This window comes from Ursus arctos, unplaced genomic scaffold (genome assembly GCF_023065955.2).
Source record: "Ursus arctos isolate Adak ecotype North America unplaced genomic scaffold, UrsArc2.0 scaffold_8, whole genome shotgun sequence".
Lineage (NCBI taxonomy): Eukaryota > Metazoa > Chordata > Mammalia > Carnivora > Ursidae > Ursus > Ursus arctos.
Window position 1 is genome coordinate 47247414 of NW_026623100.1, and position 16145 is coordinate 47263558.

Here is a 16145-nt window from a genome sequence, read left to right on the forward strand (position 1 = left end):
GCGATTGCCTTTTCACTCCTAGGAAAGGACCAAGTTACCACTGCCCACTATTGTGTATTCAGGACCTGGAATACAATAGGTGCCAAATATTTGTTGAAAGAGTCACTGAATGAATGAAAGAAAGAAAAGAAAGAAAGAAAGAAAGAAAGTCACTGAATAGGTCAGATCTACCCTGGATTCCTCTAAGCTGTTCACATTCCTTGGTCAGAGCTTCCTTTGTAAGAGTAAAGTCCAACAGAACTTTCTGTGATGATAGGAACATTCTATGTCTGCATTGTCCAGTACAGTAGCCACTAGTTCAAGAGGTTATTGAGCACCTAGATGTGGCTACTGTGACTGAGGAACTGAATTTTTAACTATAATTGAATTGATTTTAATTCATTTGAATTTAAATGGCCACCTGTGCTTCCTTGCTATCCTATTGCTCCAAGTCTTTTGCATTCCCAAGTGTGAGGGGCAGTGTGAAAGAGAAAGCTGGACAAGTTGGGAGGGGGGCTAGGTCTCCAGGAGCCTGGGAAGCCTCCATAATGAGCGTGGGCAAAGGGGAGCAGAGCAGGGGTGGGTGCAGGAGGCATAGTATTTTAGGAGGGTCTCTCCAGTTGTGACGTGCTGAGTGGGTTGGGGAGGCAGCACGGGGACTGGGAGAACAATTAGGGGCTGCAGATACTTCTGTGATTTAGGTGAGAGATGACATCCTTTGATTTTTTGTCATGCCAGTGTCCCTCCAAACACCCCAGCCCCATTTCCTCTGGAAAATTCCAGGCAGGGTCACTGATTGGGGGATCAAGTCTGGGAAAAATGCCATTTGATGAAGAAGCCCCTGTATTACCACAAGTGGTTTGTCCGTCTCCATGTCTTCATTTGCCAGGAAGGGCCTGTAGGACAGGGAGCAGAGGAAGTAAACGGCTAGAAAGTACGTGAAAGTCCCTGGCAAGACCGCATCTGCTGGGGCTCACAGTGTGCTGTCTGCAACCATCCAGCAAGCTTTCAGCTTGAGTTTCCAAAGCGGCAGCCTGACCTTGGGCAAAAACATGGGCTCTGGAATCTGAGGGACCCAAGTTTGAATCTGGCTCAGTTATTCACTGCCTGTGTGTCCTTAAATTCTGTCTCTTTACTTTTTTAAAAAATTCTTTATTTAAATTCAATTTAGTTAACATAGAGTGTATTATTAGTTTCAGGGGTAGAATTTAGTGATTCATCAGTTGCATAGAACACCCAGTGCTCATTACATCAAGTGCCCTCCTTAATACCCATCACCCAGTTCCCTCATCCCCCCACCCACCTCCCCTTCAGCAACCGTCTCTTTATTTTTAAAATGGGGCTAATAATACCTACTTCTCAGGGTTACTGTGAGAATGAGAAATGATTTATGTAACATATACTTAGCCTAATGTGGAGCCGGACATGTAGTGGAGCCAAATGATTGGTCCCTAATGATAATCCTGTGAATAGACCAAGCTTGGTACTGGTCCCACCTGCATGCCCCCGTTCAGGGGCTCTTTCTGACCGGGCTTCCCCAACACGCCCTCCACACACACACATGCACACGCGCACACGTGCTCTCGACCTTTAGGTATTATAGGTACTGTGATTATTGTTTTGTCTGCCCACCTGGCTTTCCCATCCCCCTCCTCCTGGTGACATCATCCACTTCCCCGCACCATAGGACCAGGCATGTGACCTCGGTCTGACTAGGGCCAAAGCAGGCCCAATCAAAGCCTTCTCTGAGATGGATATATTGATGTTGAGGGAGAGAAGCCATCTCTCCAAACCTGAGTTTGGGCTGCAAATGGCCACCGTCCCCACCACACGGACAGAGCTTATCTGCAAAAGTCAGGCGAAGACAAGGATCAAGAATCTTGGAGACACTGGGTCCTGCCCCAAAGTCACTGCTTTTGCGGTAGTGCCGCTCCCAGCTGTGTGAGCTAGAAATTTCTTTTTGGTTTAAGCTCGTGGGAGTATGGCTTCTGATATTGTTAAGAAGACCCCTGCCTGCCGCAGGCACTTGTGTGCTTGAAGTTTGGGGGTGTCGGGGATTTTTCTGAAGCACAGAGCTGTTAGTGGTAGAACCAGAGTTTGGGCTTGTCTGACCGGCTCTAGAGCTACCATAAACTATACCACACGCCCCACACATCGCTCACCAGTGTTTACTGAGTGTGTATTATGTGCCAGGCACCGAACTAGCATCCTGTTCCCCCTCCACACCTACCGGAGGACTCCTCCTCCCCACCTTCACTCCCAATCTCTAAGACCCGCAAATAAGAAGACGTAAAAGCCCTCTCCGCCAGGATAGGGGGAACACACGCGCTGTCTTTCCAGAATCGATACTCCCAGAATCCTCCTCACGTGCCAAGGATATGAGAGAAGCCACCCAGCTACTTACCTACCTGCCTACCTACTCCTTACCTACCTACCTACCCACGGTCTGCCTGGCGTGGAGTTAGGTCCTAGCCCTGGCCCAGAGCCCCAAGGCAGAGTTTCCGCCTGCGCCCTACTCTGAGCAACAGGTCCCTGCTTCCTGTATGGCTGCCATGACCATTTATGGGGATACTGAGGTTGTTTTAAAAGTGTTTTTGATCTCAGTTGACCCAGATGTCCCCTTTGTTTACTTTGCAAATCTGGTTGAGGAGAGAGACGGGTGTTGGGAGGAGAAGGACTTCAGGAGAGTGGTTTCCAAATCTGGTCCTCAGAACACCCATGGACCATGATGATGACATCACCAGTTGGTGACAAAAAAGGAGAAAAACACAACCCGCACAGTGAGCTCTTCCTGAAGCGAAATTATTCCATTTAAAGGACCATCTTTTAAAGGGAAATCAAGTTCTTGCTCCTTTTTTGGTATCAAATTATACTTTCTTTTAGGTCACCTTATTTTGCTGGGCCTCATCTTTAAAATGGAATAGGAGGGGCAGGGTGCTCGGCTTAGGTAACCTCCAAGGGCCTTTCCAACCTTGATATCCCAAGATCTTCAGGGCCTGGGGCTTATTGCGTGCTGCTGGGACTGTGCCTCTCATAGCCTGGCCGGCCTTCCCCTACGTTCTCTGCTTCTCCCCCGCCCCCCTCCAGCCCTCCTGCTCAGCCCCACAAGGTTTGCGCTCTGCTGGGCTGGTCTTCTGTGCTCCTTGCAGAGAAGCGCCCCCTTTGCAATGCACTTTGGATTTATTGGAAACCCAGGAGATACAGCTTCTAAAGGGCAAGTGTAGGTTTGGAATAGCCTAATGTTTGTCCTGACATAATGAGTGGATCAGCCCAGTCTCCCTAAAAGCCTGGAAGTTAGGGGAGGGTCAGAGACCAGGAGCAAAAATCCAAGAACAAACACCAAGGCAGGATCTGCAAGGGGGTGGAACACTGAAAGAGAAAGTTCTAGCAAAAGAATGCTATCATGGACTCCTATAGCACTTGAGCCATCTTGTCCTGTCTCCTCATGTTACCAATGAGAAAATGAAAGCCCAAGGAAGAGAGAGGAGTCTATGATGGGGGGGGGTGTGTGTGTGCATTTTTTCTCTAGCACCACCTCAGCTGGGGATAAGGCCTGGAGATGGAGAGGAAGTGAGAGAGACTTGGAAACTGAGTCCAGGAGAGGCCAGAAGCACTGGGTTAGGGAGGACTCTGGCTCCCTTGAGCCCTTGTGTCCCTGCCCTGCCCCCCCAGCCTGCTCTCTGCTCTGGCTCTTCAGCTCTCCTTTCCTTTGCCTGTTGTCCTCAGCTCAGCTCCCAGGACATCACAAGACAGCGGCCCCAATGGGCTTGGAGTAGGAGGAGGCTGGCAAGAGAAAGGGTTGGTTGGAGAGTGAGGAGGGCTGATGGGTGCTCCCCAGAATGCCTGGAAACTCCACACGCCCCTTCGAGAAGCTCCGGGAAGAGGGGAGATGAAGGGGAGCTGGCATTGCACTTCCATTTCGAACAGACTCTTCTCCCCGACACACATGCACTTGTGTACCCCAAAAGGATCCAGGGACAGAGGAGGTGCCAGGCAGTTCTCACGGATTCTGTAAATCCCAAACACTGGGGAGAACAACAGAACAGGAACCCGTCCGTGAACCTCCTGTCGCATTCAACCCTGAGGTGAATCATTAATAAGGCAAGTGTGAGATCAAGGCCACATTGGAAGTCTCCGCATGTCCTGCCCGTATCTGCGGCACCTGCTGCTGTTGGTACAGCGTCATTTTTAAAGCGGTGATGTCAGGGGCCAGAGAGGAACCAGCTCCAGAGTCCCTGAGTCTACCTGGGAGACGCCACTGACGTTAGGAAGGCTTCCAGCAAGGAGACCTTGGCCAGGCCAGGACCTCCCAAGGCCCTCGGCTGTGCCTGTCCTTGATCACACAGGCCATCTGCTGCCCGGGAAGCTGGGAGTTGGGGCAGCTGGCTGACCTGGAAATGGAGAGCCCAAGGAGCCCCAGGCATGCCTGCTCCTCCCGTCCACCCTCTCCCTGAGAGCAAGCAGCAGGGCCAAGCGGCTCCGGGGACGCTCCTGCCCGTTCCCAGGGCCTGGCAGCCAGCTCTGCAGCTGATGCAAGGCCGGAGGCGGGTGAGCTCAGCCAGTCTCCTGTAGCTCCCAGAAGATCCCAGGAGCTTCTCGTACCCCTCCGCGCTCCAGAAAACATACCCCTGCACTCCCCTCTGCCTTGGCCCTCCTAAGTCTCTAGCTCCACTCCTTCTGGAAGCAGAGCAGGACCCCCTAAGGGAAGGCTCTGGGAACAGGTGCTGCTGGGAGCTGGGGTAGCGCTGGGTGTTTCTGAGTCAACCCAGCTCCCCCACACCTGCAGCCTGTGGACAGAGCGGGGACCCAGAGCTCTGCTTCTGGGGGACCTGTTCAGGGAGGGCCTGGGCACCCGTTGGCTCTCAGGCTCTGTCCAGGCCGGCCCGATTTCTCTTCGCCGGGAGGTCAGACCCTTCTATCCCATTTGAGGCTAGACTTACGTCTACCTGCTCTCACTCTGTCGTTCAACGCCCAGGCCAAAGGGAGGGATGCCAAAGCCCGACCACCTTCCCGAGGCACCGTCAGCTCGAGACGAGGGTTCAGTCAGCATCCATTGACGAAGGGCTCGGTGATAATGACATGAGGTGTAATAGCATAACGTGGATGATGTGTGCCACATGTGACATCCTCCAAGGGACGACGCCATGATGCTGGGCAGCCCTGGATGAAGCAGCTACGGCCTGGAGAGGCTAAGGGGCAGAACCAGGAGTCGTGCCCACGGGGTCTTCCCGCATCCTCAGTCTGCCTTAGTCCGGTCCGTCGGGCCTGCGCCTGAGCGGGAAGCAGCCTTCTACAGACCTGCCTGCTCCTGGGCCCCCGTGGAGGTAGAGGAACTTCCCTCGAGGGCACTGGGGGCCACTGAGCTGGCAGAACCAGTTGCGGGCTTCGGGTGGAGGTACACTGGGAGCCAAGCCTCCCGGGGAAGGCCTGGATTCATTCTGGGAGCACAGAGATGGGAGCAGGTACTCAGAGCCCCGAAGTGGCAGCTCCGAGGTGTCACTTGCTCCCTCACACAAAGGCTCATGGGTCACAACAACCTCAGGCTGCCACCTGCTGGGTCAGGGTCGCCGCCCAGGGACTGAAGCAGGCTTCAGGACTGGCCCATGCAGTCTGGCACGGGACCAGCGACAGTGGCCACTGCTGGCCTCCCTTTTGATGCCAGGGTGGAAGGAGGCCTTCCTTGTCATCTGCCCCATTCCATTTGGGCATGCCCTTTGCCCTCGGCCGGGCCTGGGCCTCGGCCTCTCCGGGTGACCATGCGCACATCGTCATGACCCTTGCCCACCGTCCCAGGGCTGCTTGTTGCTGATGCAATTCGTGAGCCTGGTGAGCTCAGGCCGGCCCGGCTCGCAGGCAGGTGAGCACGCAGTGCCCTGCACTGGAGGGTACAGCCTGTGCCGGTGGCACGCGCCTCCCCGCTGCCCCCGCCCCCCCGACTCAGGCTCACTGGCCTGGCAGAAAGCGCTCGCAGGAGCTGGAGGCGAAGAGGAGGGCAGAGAAGGACTCTGAGACGACACACCGGCTGCAGGGGCCTGCAAGCCCTTTGGTCTACGCTCCTAGCCCTTCACCAACCGCGCATGGTCAGAGAAGGGGGAACACCCAGGGCAAAGCCAGCTCCCGGCTCTGTCCCCACCTTGAACCAATTCCTAGAACCACTTTTAAGTTGGAATTATACTTATTTTTTATTGGATATTAAAATCACATGGTATTAAATTAAAAAGGCACAAAAGAGTCTCGCACAGAGAAGACAGTGTCCCTCCCATACCTTTCGCCCAGCTGCCCTGTTCTCCACCCCGGAGAGAAGCAGTGTTACCACTTTCTTGTGTATCTTTCCAGAGACAGGCTAGATTAGCCCTGGGATTTTTGATTATCAGAGCTTGCACAGCAAGGTCACATCTTGCTTTGCGTTCCTGCTCAGGATGAGGAAGGGTAAACTGCCCTGCTTTGAACCCTCCCTGCGAATGGACAGGAAGTGACCAGAGATTAGCTTCCCACAGCAGGCCCACGTTCCGGTTCTCTCCCCTTCACTACCCTCCACCTGTTACTTCGCTAGATGCCCAAGGCAAGAGCAAAGGACAGATGGCATTGGCCTCATTCCTTAGAGGGGGAAGCTGAGGAGCCAGGATGTTAAGGAGCCGCAAGTTCTCACACTTCAAGCGGAGGCACCCTGGTGTCCCCATACCATCACTCCACTTCCCCGATGTCTTCCCCTCGCTTTCTAAACCACCTCGAGTTCTTCAGTATCTTTTTGCCACAGCTCGACTATGGACATTGCAAGGGCAGGTCAAGGACTCTACTTCTATCACCCCTCTGAGCTGGATTGTGAGCCGGGCCCTGGGCAGCCCCCCCAGCAGTGGGAAACGATGTTGGCGAGGTCCAATGAGAGAAGCAGAGGGTGTGCTGTCTCTTCCAGGGGCATCCCAAGGCCCTGAAGTTTGCTACCTGGACACATGCACATGCCCGATCACCAAACTCGCTGACCCACAGGCCTGGGCCTTATGAGTTCTTTTCTTTTCTTTTTTTAAAGATTTTATTTGTTTATTTGAAAAAGAGAGAGAGACAGCCAGCAAGAGAGGGAACACAAGCAGGGAGAGTGGGAAAGAAGAAGCAGGGTCCCAGCAGAAGCAGGCTCCCAGCAGAGGAGCCCGATGTGGGGCTGGATCCCAGGACTCTGGGATCACGCCCTGAGCCGAAGGCAGACGCTTAACGACTGAGCCACCCAGGTGCCCCTATGAGTTCTTTTCTTATGTAGTTGGCTCAGTTAATGGCCCTGCTCAGGAGGCCAAGGCCGTGGGTTGGCTCCTCAGGGGTGGAATCATCCTATGGTGAAACGTTCTGTTCCTTGCCCATGAATGATACAGAGTGTTGCAAAGAGGTTTTCTCCTCTGTGAAATGCAAAGTGCACAGTTATCTAGCTGAAGAGGATGACCTCCTTTGTGATCCCCTCCTTCCTCCCAATTCCCCCACCCCCACCTCTGTGATCCTCGGGGTTTCTCTGGGGTGAGCCCTGGTGCATCCTCCAGTTCCGTCTTATATGCAGAGGCTCGCTTCAGTAAAGCATGTCTCTCCGAAGGTTATAATGTGTGCAGAGTGATTAGGCTCTGAGAAAACAGGGTAATAACAAGGGACAGTGGCTTCAAAAAGCATGAGATGTGCTTGTTCACTGAGGCAGCAGGAACAAGAGGGAGATTTTATTAATTTCAGAGAACAAAAAGTATCTGCCGTGGCTAGTGTGTGAATTCAGGCTCCGTTCCGCGGTAGGAGTGAGGATGCTGGTGGGCGACGGGCCCTGGGGAGGGAGGGCTGGCAGGTAGCCCTGACCAGAGGGGTTGCTGACTTGAGAGGATCAGAGGCCTTGCTGCTGGAGGGACAGAACAGGTGGCGGCCAGGGGCTAGAATCAGAGAGGGGGACACCTGAGTATGGGGAAGGGTGAGGGAATGGCAAATTTAAGGTCAGGGGTCACAGAGAAAGAAGCTGGAGGCTCCACGGGATGCCAGAAAAACAAAGTACTCACAAAAGAACTCGTCTGTTCCAACAGCTGGCTCCTCTGCCGGCTTGCTCATTCGGCTCACAGTGTCAGCATTCTGAAGGACCGGAGCACTGCTCTGGGCCCAGGACCTCACCTAACTCTCACCAGGCTCCCCAGAGACCAAAGCTCTGTTGTGGGATCTCAGGCCCCACCTGCTTTCCAAGGATTCCAAATGTGGCCTCCTCCCAAGCCGTGCGCCCCAGGCCCACCCAGTCCCCACCACTGCCTTGTTCCCTCTGGATTTCCATCACAGGGGGTTGTGTGAGATCAGGATAACCCTAATTTGGAGTGCAGGATGACTGGTGCATTCAATTGGGTGGAATTGGTTTGTTGAACCATTGACCATTAAAAATGGTGGCCTTTCTTTAATATAGTCGTAATAGCATTCCTCCTGATAAAGTAGTAATAGAATCACCCACATAGAGCCTGAACTTAGCCCATCAACAATACTAGCAACAACAACACAAGGGTTCATGGTTAGTGAACACAATCTCACCTGGCCTCTGGGCCTCCACTCTTTTGTGGTTCCCCTTTATTTCACCAGCCCCTCCTTCTCCATATATTTTTTGGTTCCTCTTCATTTTCCTGACGTCTAACATCGGAGGGCCCCAGGACTCAGTCCTTCCTTTTTCTCTGTCCTTGCTCGCACAGATGACCTCATCCAGGGTCATGAAATGAGATCCATCTCTCTATGCTGACAATAACTATGTTTACATCTCCAGCCCTCGCCTGTCCTCTGAACTCCAGGCTTGAGTACCCAACTGTCTACTCAACACTTTGACCTGAACATCTAATAGATACGGCCAACACACTATCCAAAATCAAACCTTTATTGTGCCTCCCAATTGTGCTCCCCCCCCCCCCGGTGTGCCCCCCCCCCCAGTTGTGCCCCTTCCATAGCCTTCCTGTAGTGGAAGCTCTGGCGTTGATTTTCTTCTTTTTTGTAATGCAAGTGCCTGACTTCAGCTCGGATCGCCAAGTTATCACTTCTAAGAGGCATACACTTCACATTACCAGCTACGGGATTAAACCAGGAGCCAGGCCGCTTCCTGGACTGAGGCTCCTTTGTTTTTACAGATCTTGGTCAATTTTGATAACTGATCATTTGGGCCCCTTGCCTTTTCTCTTCCCATGCTTTAAATTCCCCCTCTTATGTTTTAAATTCACCAACAAGAGTGAGTCTGTGAAACCCTAGGCCTCCACCCTTGACCCCAGGCCTCCATGTGCATTCTCTCTCTCTCTCCCTCTCCCTGTGACCTCACTCTGTGGTCCCAAGTATGCTATGTAATTTCCAGGTCCTGTAAGTAATAAACCTTTATTTTTTTAAAAAAAGTTTCCCTTAATCCTGAAGGGTGTGTTGCAATCATTCTAAGAACTACAGGGCCCGTCCCACCACAGCACTGGTTATTTAAACAGGCATTCGATACTTCCCAGTCTCAGTAAGCAGCTCCATGGCACTCATCCTTCCAGCGCTCAGACCAACATTGGTTCAAGGACTCTTGCTCGATGTGTCGCAGTCACAATTTGCAGTCAGTACATCAGCAAACCCCATCGGCTCTGCCTTCGGGATACACGCACCACTGCCCCTCTTGCCGCCATCCTTAGCCACCGAAGTCTTGACCATGGCCCATCAGGCCCACTGCCACCTCCCTGCTGTCACCTCCTGCCACTCCCCCTACTTGGCTCCCGCCATACTGGCTTCTTCCTGGCTGCTCCTCAGACCCACAGCCCACTCTTGCCTGGAGGCCTTGGCACTGCTGTCCTTTTGGGGTGGAATTCTCTCCCCAGTCACTCACAGAGCTGGCTCTCTCATTCCTTCTATCTCTGCTTCAATGTCACCCCCCTCAGTGAGGCCTCCCTGAACTACCCTATTTAAGACAGCGGCCCCTCCCACACTCCAGCCTCTAGATCCTTCTTTACACTCCCTTCATGGCACTGAATCACCGCCTGGGATACCATATATGTGTTTGTGTCCGTGTGTGCCCGTATGAACATCAGATATTACATCTTTCTTGGACGTTTATTATCTGCGTCTCCCCTCTAGAGACTCCACGAGGGGGGAGACTTCGTGTGTGAATTGCGCATAGCTAGACTGTAGCATCCAGAACCGTTTCTGGCGCGTCGTTCCATAGTTACTAAAGTCGTTGAATCAATCATCGGGCTTACAGGGCCTACATGAGTTTCCCAAAGCCACACAACTAGCATATGTAGAAACTCAGAGGGTTAACTAACTTGCCCAGGGTCACGGTGAGGTGCAAAGCTGGGATCCAAGCCCAGGTCCGAATTAACTACTGCACTTTCCACTTCCCCATCCCCCCAACGCCAACCACCTGGGGCCACCCACCTGCCCCCTTCCTGACAGCAGCCTGCCCGTCAGCCTCTTTCTCACTGCCATCCATGCTCTAGAAAACATAATCGCTTATGTTCTTTGTATCGTTATAGCATAGCACATGCTTAACCTAGAAAACAGGAGAATACTTTTTAAAAGGAGGAAGGAAAAAATTACCAATTGCCCAGAACCCAGAGACCACCATGGTGACTCTATCGCTCTCTCACTCATCTTTCCTGGGACGTTTGTGCCTGATAGGGATCATCGTCGTGATCCGGGCCACAAATCCTCGGTTCTGATCCCAGCAGAAGAGAAGCGGAGGCATGCTATGGGCAGAGAAAGACCAGCAGGCTTTGGCGAGAGGACACAAGGACTGGAGGTCTCCCCGGGCGGGGGCAGACAAGCAGGCACGGACAAGAAGGATCTGAGGGAGGGGAGGTGCGGCATGATGGGGACGGCTGTCTCAACGGGAGCACTGGGGAGAGTGAGAGACATGGTCAAGTGGGAGGAAGGCACGGAGAGCGGAGCACAGTAGCTGAGGCTGCGGAATTCGAACTCCACAAAGGAAGCCGCCAAAGATTCCTGCGTGGGGGGGGGGGTGGAGATACGAGAGGTAGGGAGACATTGCGAGATAAACGGTTCTCACCAGAGATAACTCACGCAGAGGCGAGGGAACTGAATGTGAAGGTCATAAGAAGGGGAGGAGTCAGCGATCCTCCCGAGGGACCGAGGGACAGGTGCGGAGTGGCGGCCTTACCAAGACAAAGAGGGCAGGGGGCTGAGGGGCTCAGGGCTGGTGTGGGGAAAGGCGGCGAGCAGTTCGAGAGCTGCAATGGCGTCAACACAGACGTGCCCCTGAGAACAGGAGCCGGCTGAGGGAAACAGAGGGTAGAGAAGAAGGCACCAGGGCGTTCTTCAGCCAACACCCCGTGGAGACGCTGCCCGGCGCACCGAACCCGCACGCACTTGCCTGGTCTGCAGGGCCACCACCCCCCCGGCCTCCTGGCCTCCTCCTGCCTTCCCTCTGCCTCTGCTCAGGGAGGCCCTCCGCTGCCCAGGGACCTTCTGCGCGGAGCTTGCCTCGGTGTCCCGGTTGTAGGCCGCCCTGGCAGTGTCCCCCGTCGCGCTCCGCAAACACGCCCTCAGCTCCCAGGCCTCCCTGCTCTGTGTGCCCGGGGCCCCAGCAGAAGCTCCACAGACACCCCTCGACTTGCCTTCCCTTTCGCTTCTCTCCTCACCCAGCCGCTGGCTCTGTCGGCCTCACTCCCCGCCGAGGGCCAGGGGTCGCGCTCAACTCTGAGAGCTGCGGGTAACCTGGTCTTCGCGTCCACCATGGCTGAGTGGAGCCAGCGTAGCCCCGTCAGGCCGCTTTCTAGTACAGATTCCTCCAGCAACTCCCCAGACCAGCTTAATGTGCCCGCGAATCCCCAGGGTCCTGGTTCAGCTGCAGATGCTGGTTCAGGGGCCTGGGGTGAGCCCGAGATCCCGTGTTTCTAACAACTCCCAGGGGATACTGAAGGACTGCGCTTGGGGTAACGAGGACCTGGGTGACTTTAGCCAGTCGCCTTAACCCCTCTGGCCTCAGTGTTCTCATCTGCCAAATGGGCTCTGACCACTTCACTGGGTTGCCATAGGGTCAGATGAGTTAGTGTTTGTGACAATAAAATAAACACCAAAGTCACTGAACAAATGTCAGTTGTCCCCGCCCGTCTCAGGTGTTGCTGCCAGGATGAATGTGACAAAATACACAAAAAGCCTCAGCAGGTGTGCAACAGATGCTGGGTGCTTCCCTTCCAGAGGCTGCCAGGTTGGATGCGTAATGGTCTTCTCCCAGGTCGAGATGCATCTCTCAAAGTCAAGGCAATGAAGGAGTCACTCTGGGCTGTGGTGAGTTAGGATGGTGGAAAAGAGGGAGCGTGTTAAGGGTACACAGTTCCATGAGGCCTGGCCACAACGCAGCTAAGACAGCACAGGCCTCGACTTTCCAAGGACAACCCACTGCCATCCCCCGAAGCAAAACTCTGTCCCTAGAAGCCAGTCACGGTGCCCTGCTCTGTCCTATGAGCCCAGATCTCAGCTCCCAGCTCTGCTCTGGCTCATGACTTCCATGCTTGTCTGACCTCTCTTAGCCTGGGAACCTGGCACTGACCTTGACCACATCCCCTCATCTCACCCATCGCCCCATTGCTCCCATTACACACCACTCTTGCCATTAGCGACAGATTCCCGAGCTGCTGCCAGCCTATTCCAGGCGGGGTCCCATTCCTCCTGATCTCCTGACAGGTTCGACACCCACGGCAATCTCACACCGTTTACAATGGGCTGAGTGTGACAGCCATTACCAACAGCGGGTGACTGTGTGTGGTGACTAACTGGGTCCCTGTGCCAAGGGAGAGGTAGGAGTTGAAAATCATTCTAGGTTTCAGGTCTGGGAGGTAGAATGATGAGGTCAATTTGGAGCATTGAGCTTCGGGGCCCGCGTTGGTTGGGCAGCAAAGTGGACCTTTCTCTCGGGCAGGTGGGAGCGTGGGACTGGAGTTACCAGAGAGGTCAGGCGGAAGTGGGGGCTTGGAGACACCCACACAGACGCAATTGCTGAATCTGCGCAAAGATAAAAGAAAAGACTGAGGATCAGACATTGGAGAAGCCGAAATTCATTCTCAGGGTGGTTCTGACCAGGCCTCTCAAACAGACTGCGTTCTCTCTCAGGTCCCAAATGGCTTCCCTCCGGGTCCTGTCCGATCCTGGAGGTGGGTACCCGGCGGCTGGCAGGAGGGCAATCAGGCTCGGGCTCACTTTTACAACAGGTATCAAATTTAGACTCTTGGTGTTATTTCCAAATAGAATTATACTTACACTCACAGAGAGGCCCTGAGAGAAATGAAAAAAAGACACAGTGCGGCTTAGGGACTGGCCTTCCGGCCTGTGATGCCCAATGAACTCCTATTTCTTTAAAATTCTGTGAAAAGTACAATTCTATTTTATTGTATCTTTCATGTTAAAGTATGAATTACAGGTGAACATTTAAACTAGACCACAATGTCGTAATCCTAGCCCAGTGTTCTTCATTGTCTCAGAAAGGAGCCCCCCAGATCAGAAGGGGGCAGGATGGTCTTTGCTCCCGCTTCTTATCCGGACAGCCAAGAAGTCCAGCTCCCGTGGTCTTCAGGGATTTCACGGTCCAGCCTGAGTTACCAGCTGCTGTCCTCAGCTACCTCGGAAAGTCAGTCTGTCCTGGGGTCTGGATTCACCTGGACTCAAAATATTTTTAAATTCCATTTTCCACCTCAAGCTTAAATCAAACTTTACCAAAAAAATCTCTGTTACTCAAAAAAAAGCTGCATTTTTAAATTTAGCTTTCTGACTCTGTGCTTGTGTTCTGTCCTTCCTTCAACACTTTCAGACTTCTGTTCCTCAGTAAAGAAAGCACGTTTGATCCCATCGCGGACACATTTAGCAGACATGGGACCGCCATCGGCCCTGCTGGCCTGTTTGTTCATTTGAGACGACCTCATAGGAAGGTGAGGTCTCACAGCACGAACTCCTTGATGTCGGCCCAGGGAAATCCCACACACACATTTTGGTGCTTTCCTAACCTTCTTGGTATAAAGGGAAACAATTCTGCTGTCAGGGGTTCGGGATAGCCTAGTTCTGTCAGAGACTGTGTTGTAGGACAGCCTATGATGGTATGTCAGCTGCTGGGCCATCTAAATGCCCCTAGACACTGTCCCCAGAAAATTAAAAAAAAATTTTTAGTTGTGGTAAAAGATATGTAACATAAAATTCACCATCTTAGCCATTTTTGAAGATATGATTGAATATTGAATAATGTTAAGTATATCCACATTGTCGTGCAACCAGTTTCTAGAATTGTTTTCATCTTGCAAAATTGAAATTCTGTATCCATTAAATAACATCTCACCATTCTCCCCTCCCCACCCCCAGCCCCTGGCGACTGCCGTTCTGTTCTCTCAGTGAATTTGACTAGTCTAGGGACCTCCTGTAATTGGAATCATACATTGTCTTTTTGTGACTGACTCGTTTCACTGAGCATAATGTCTTCAAGGTTCATCCATGTTGTAGCATGTGTCAGAACATTCTTCCTTTTAAAGGCTGAACAATATTTCATTGCATGCATGTCTGTACCTTTTTTTTTTTTTATCCATTTATCTATAGATGGACATTTCGGTTGCTTCCACATTTGGGCTCTTGTAAATAATGCTGCTGTGAACATGGGTGAATAAATATCTCTTCGAGACTCTGCTTTTGGGGCACCTGGGTGGCTCAGTTGGTTAAGCGTCTGCCTTCAGCTCAGGTCGTGGTCCTGGGGTCCTGGGATCGAGCCCCACGGAGGCGACGGCAGACTCCCTGCTCAGCGGGGACTCTGCTTCTCCCTCTGCCCCTCCCACCCCTGCTCATGGTCTCTCTCTCTCTCTCTCTCAAATAAATAAATAAAATATTTAAAAAAAGACTCTGCTTTCAATTCTTTTGGATATATACCTAGAGGCAGAATCACCAGATCACACAATAATTCCATTTTTAATATTTTGAGGAACCATGACACTGCTTTCCATGGCGGCTGCCCCATTTCACATTTCCGCCAATAGTGTCCAAAGTTCCAATTTCTCCATACCCTCGCCCACACTCATTTTCTGTTTTTGTTTTTGTTTTTTTATAGTAGCCACTCTCAGAGGTGTGAGGTGGCATCTCCTTGTGATTTTGTTTACATGTCCCTAATGATTAGTGATACTGACATATTGAACGTCTTGTCATGTGCTTATTGGCCATTTGTAGATCTTTGGAGAAACGTCTATTCAAGTCCTTTGCCCATTTTTTAATGGAGTCGTTTGTTTTACTTTTTGTTGTCGAATCATAGTTCTTTACGGATCTTAATTCCTTATCAGATATACGATTTGCACATATTTTTCCCCATTTCATAGTTTGCCTTTCACTCTGTGGTGTCCTCGGATGCACGGAAGTTCTCCATTTTGATGCAGTCTGATTTGTATATTTTTACTTCTGTTGTCCGTGCATTCAATGTCACATGTAAGAAATCATTACCAAACCCAATGTCCTGAAGTTTTACCCTGTGTTACTTCTAAGAGTTTTACAGTTTCAGCCCTTATGTTTACATCTTTCATCCATGTTGAGTTAATTTTTTATCTGATGGAAGGTAAGGCCTCTTTTGTTTAAAAACATTTTTTTTCCTATTATAAAGTTAATTCGTGTTCATTGTAGAAAACTTGGGAAAGTGTTAAGACAAATAAAAATCATCTCTCATCAGTGGGGTGCTGATAAAAACACTGGATTTATAGTATTGGGCAACTTCTGTGGCATCAATACTCCCACCATGGTCAATTCAGCCAACTTCCAATTACCCATGTGACCTCAGTAAATGCAGGGTAGGGAAGAGATGTGCACAACTGGCTCTCACACCCCTGCCACTAACTCACAAGCTGGCCATAGCCATAGCTTGTGTAGGTGGCAGTCACAGTCAGCCACGCAATGGCTCCATGGCCATTTCCTCTCCCTTCTCTTTCAGCCACTCCCATGATAGCATGGGATGTCGTGTGATCTAGTGACTTAGTGCTGGCGAATGAGATTGAGGATAAGTCTTTCCAGGGGAATTTGAGGGAAAAAAAAGTTCCTCTCTGATAAATTTAAAGAAGCATGATAATAAGGCCCTTCTCTGCCTCCCTGTTGTTCTCTTGTTTCCTGGCTTTGGATGTGATCTTGCAAGTTGTGCTTCAAGCTGACGCAGCCATCTTGTGACTATGAGGCCAGACGGAGAGTTTTAGAGATGCCAA

General features: G+C 51.8%; 1 protein-coding gene across 1 annotated transcript; it reads right to left on the reverse strand.

The window, feature by feature from the left end:
• Positions 1 to 5022: 5022 nt before the first annotated feature.
• Positions 5023 to 14045, reverse strand: LOC113243167 (60S ribosomal protein L34-like). Its single transcript, XM_026481657.4, has 3 exons — positions 13744 to 14045; positions 12086 to 12094; positions 5023 to 5269 (listed from the first exon to the last, which is right to left on the reverse strand). Exons 1-3 carry the CDS (start codon positions 14043 to 14045, stop codon positions 5023 to 5025), a joined length of 558 nt encoding a protein of 185 aa, XP_026337442.3.
• Between the last annotated feature and the right edge of the window lie 2100 nt (positions 14046 to 16145).

What these genes read in the sequence shown, in the direction of transcription:
- LOC113243167 (XM_026481657.4), bottom strand. Translation starts at nt 14,045, where the DNA reads ATGGCCCAGCAGCTGACATACCATCATAGGCTGTCCTACAACACAGTC.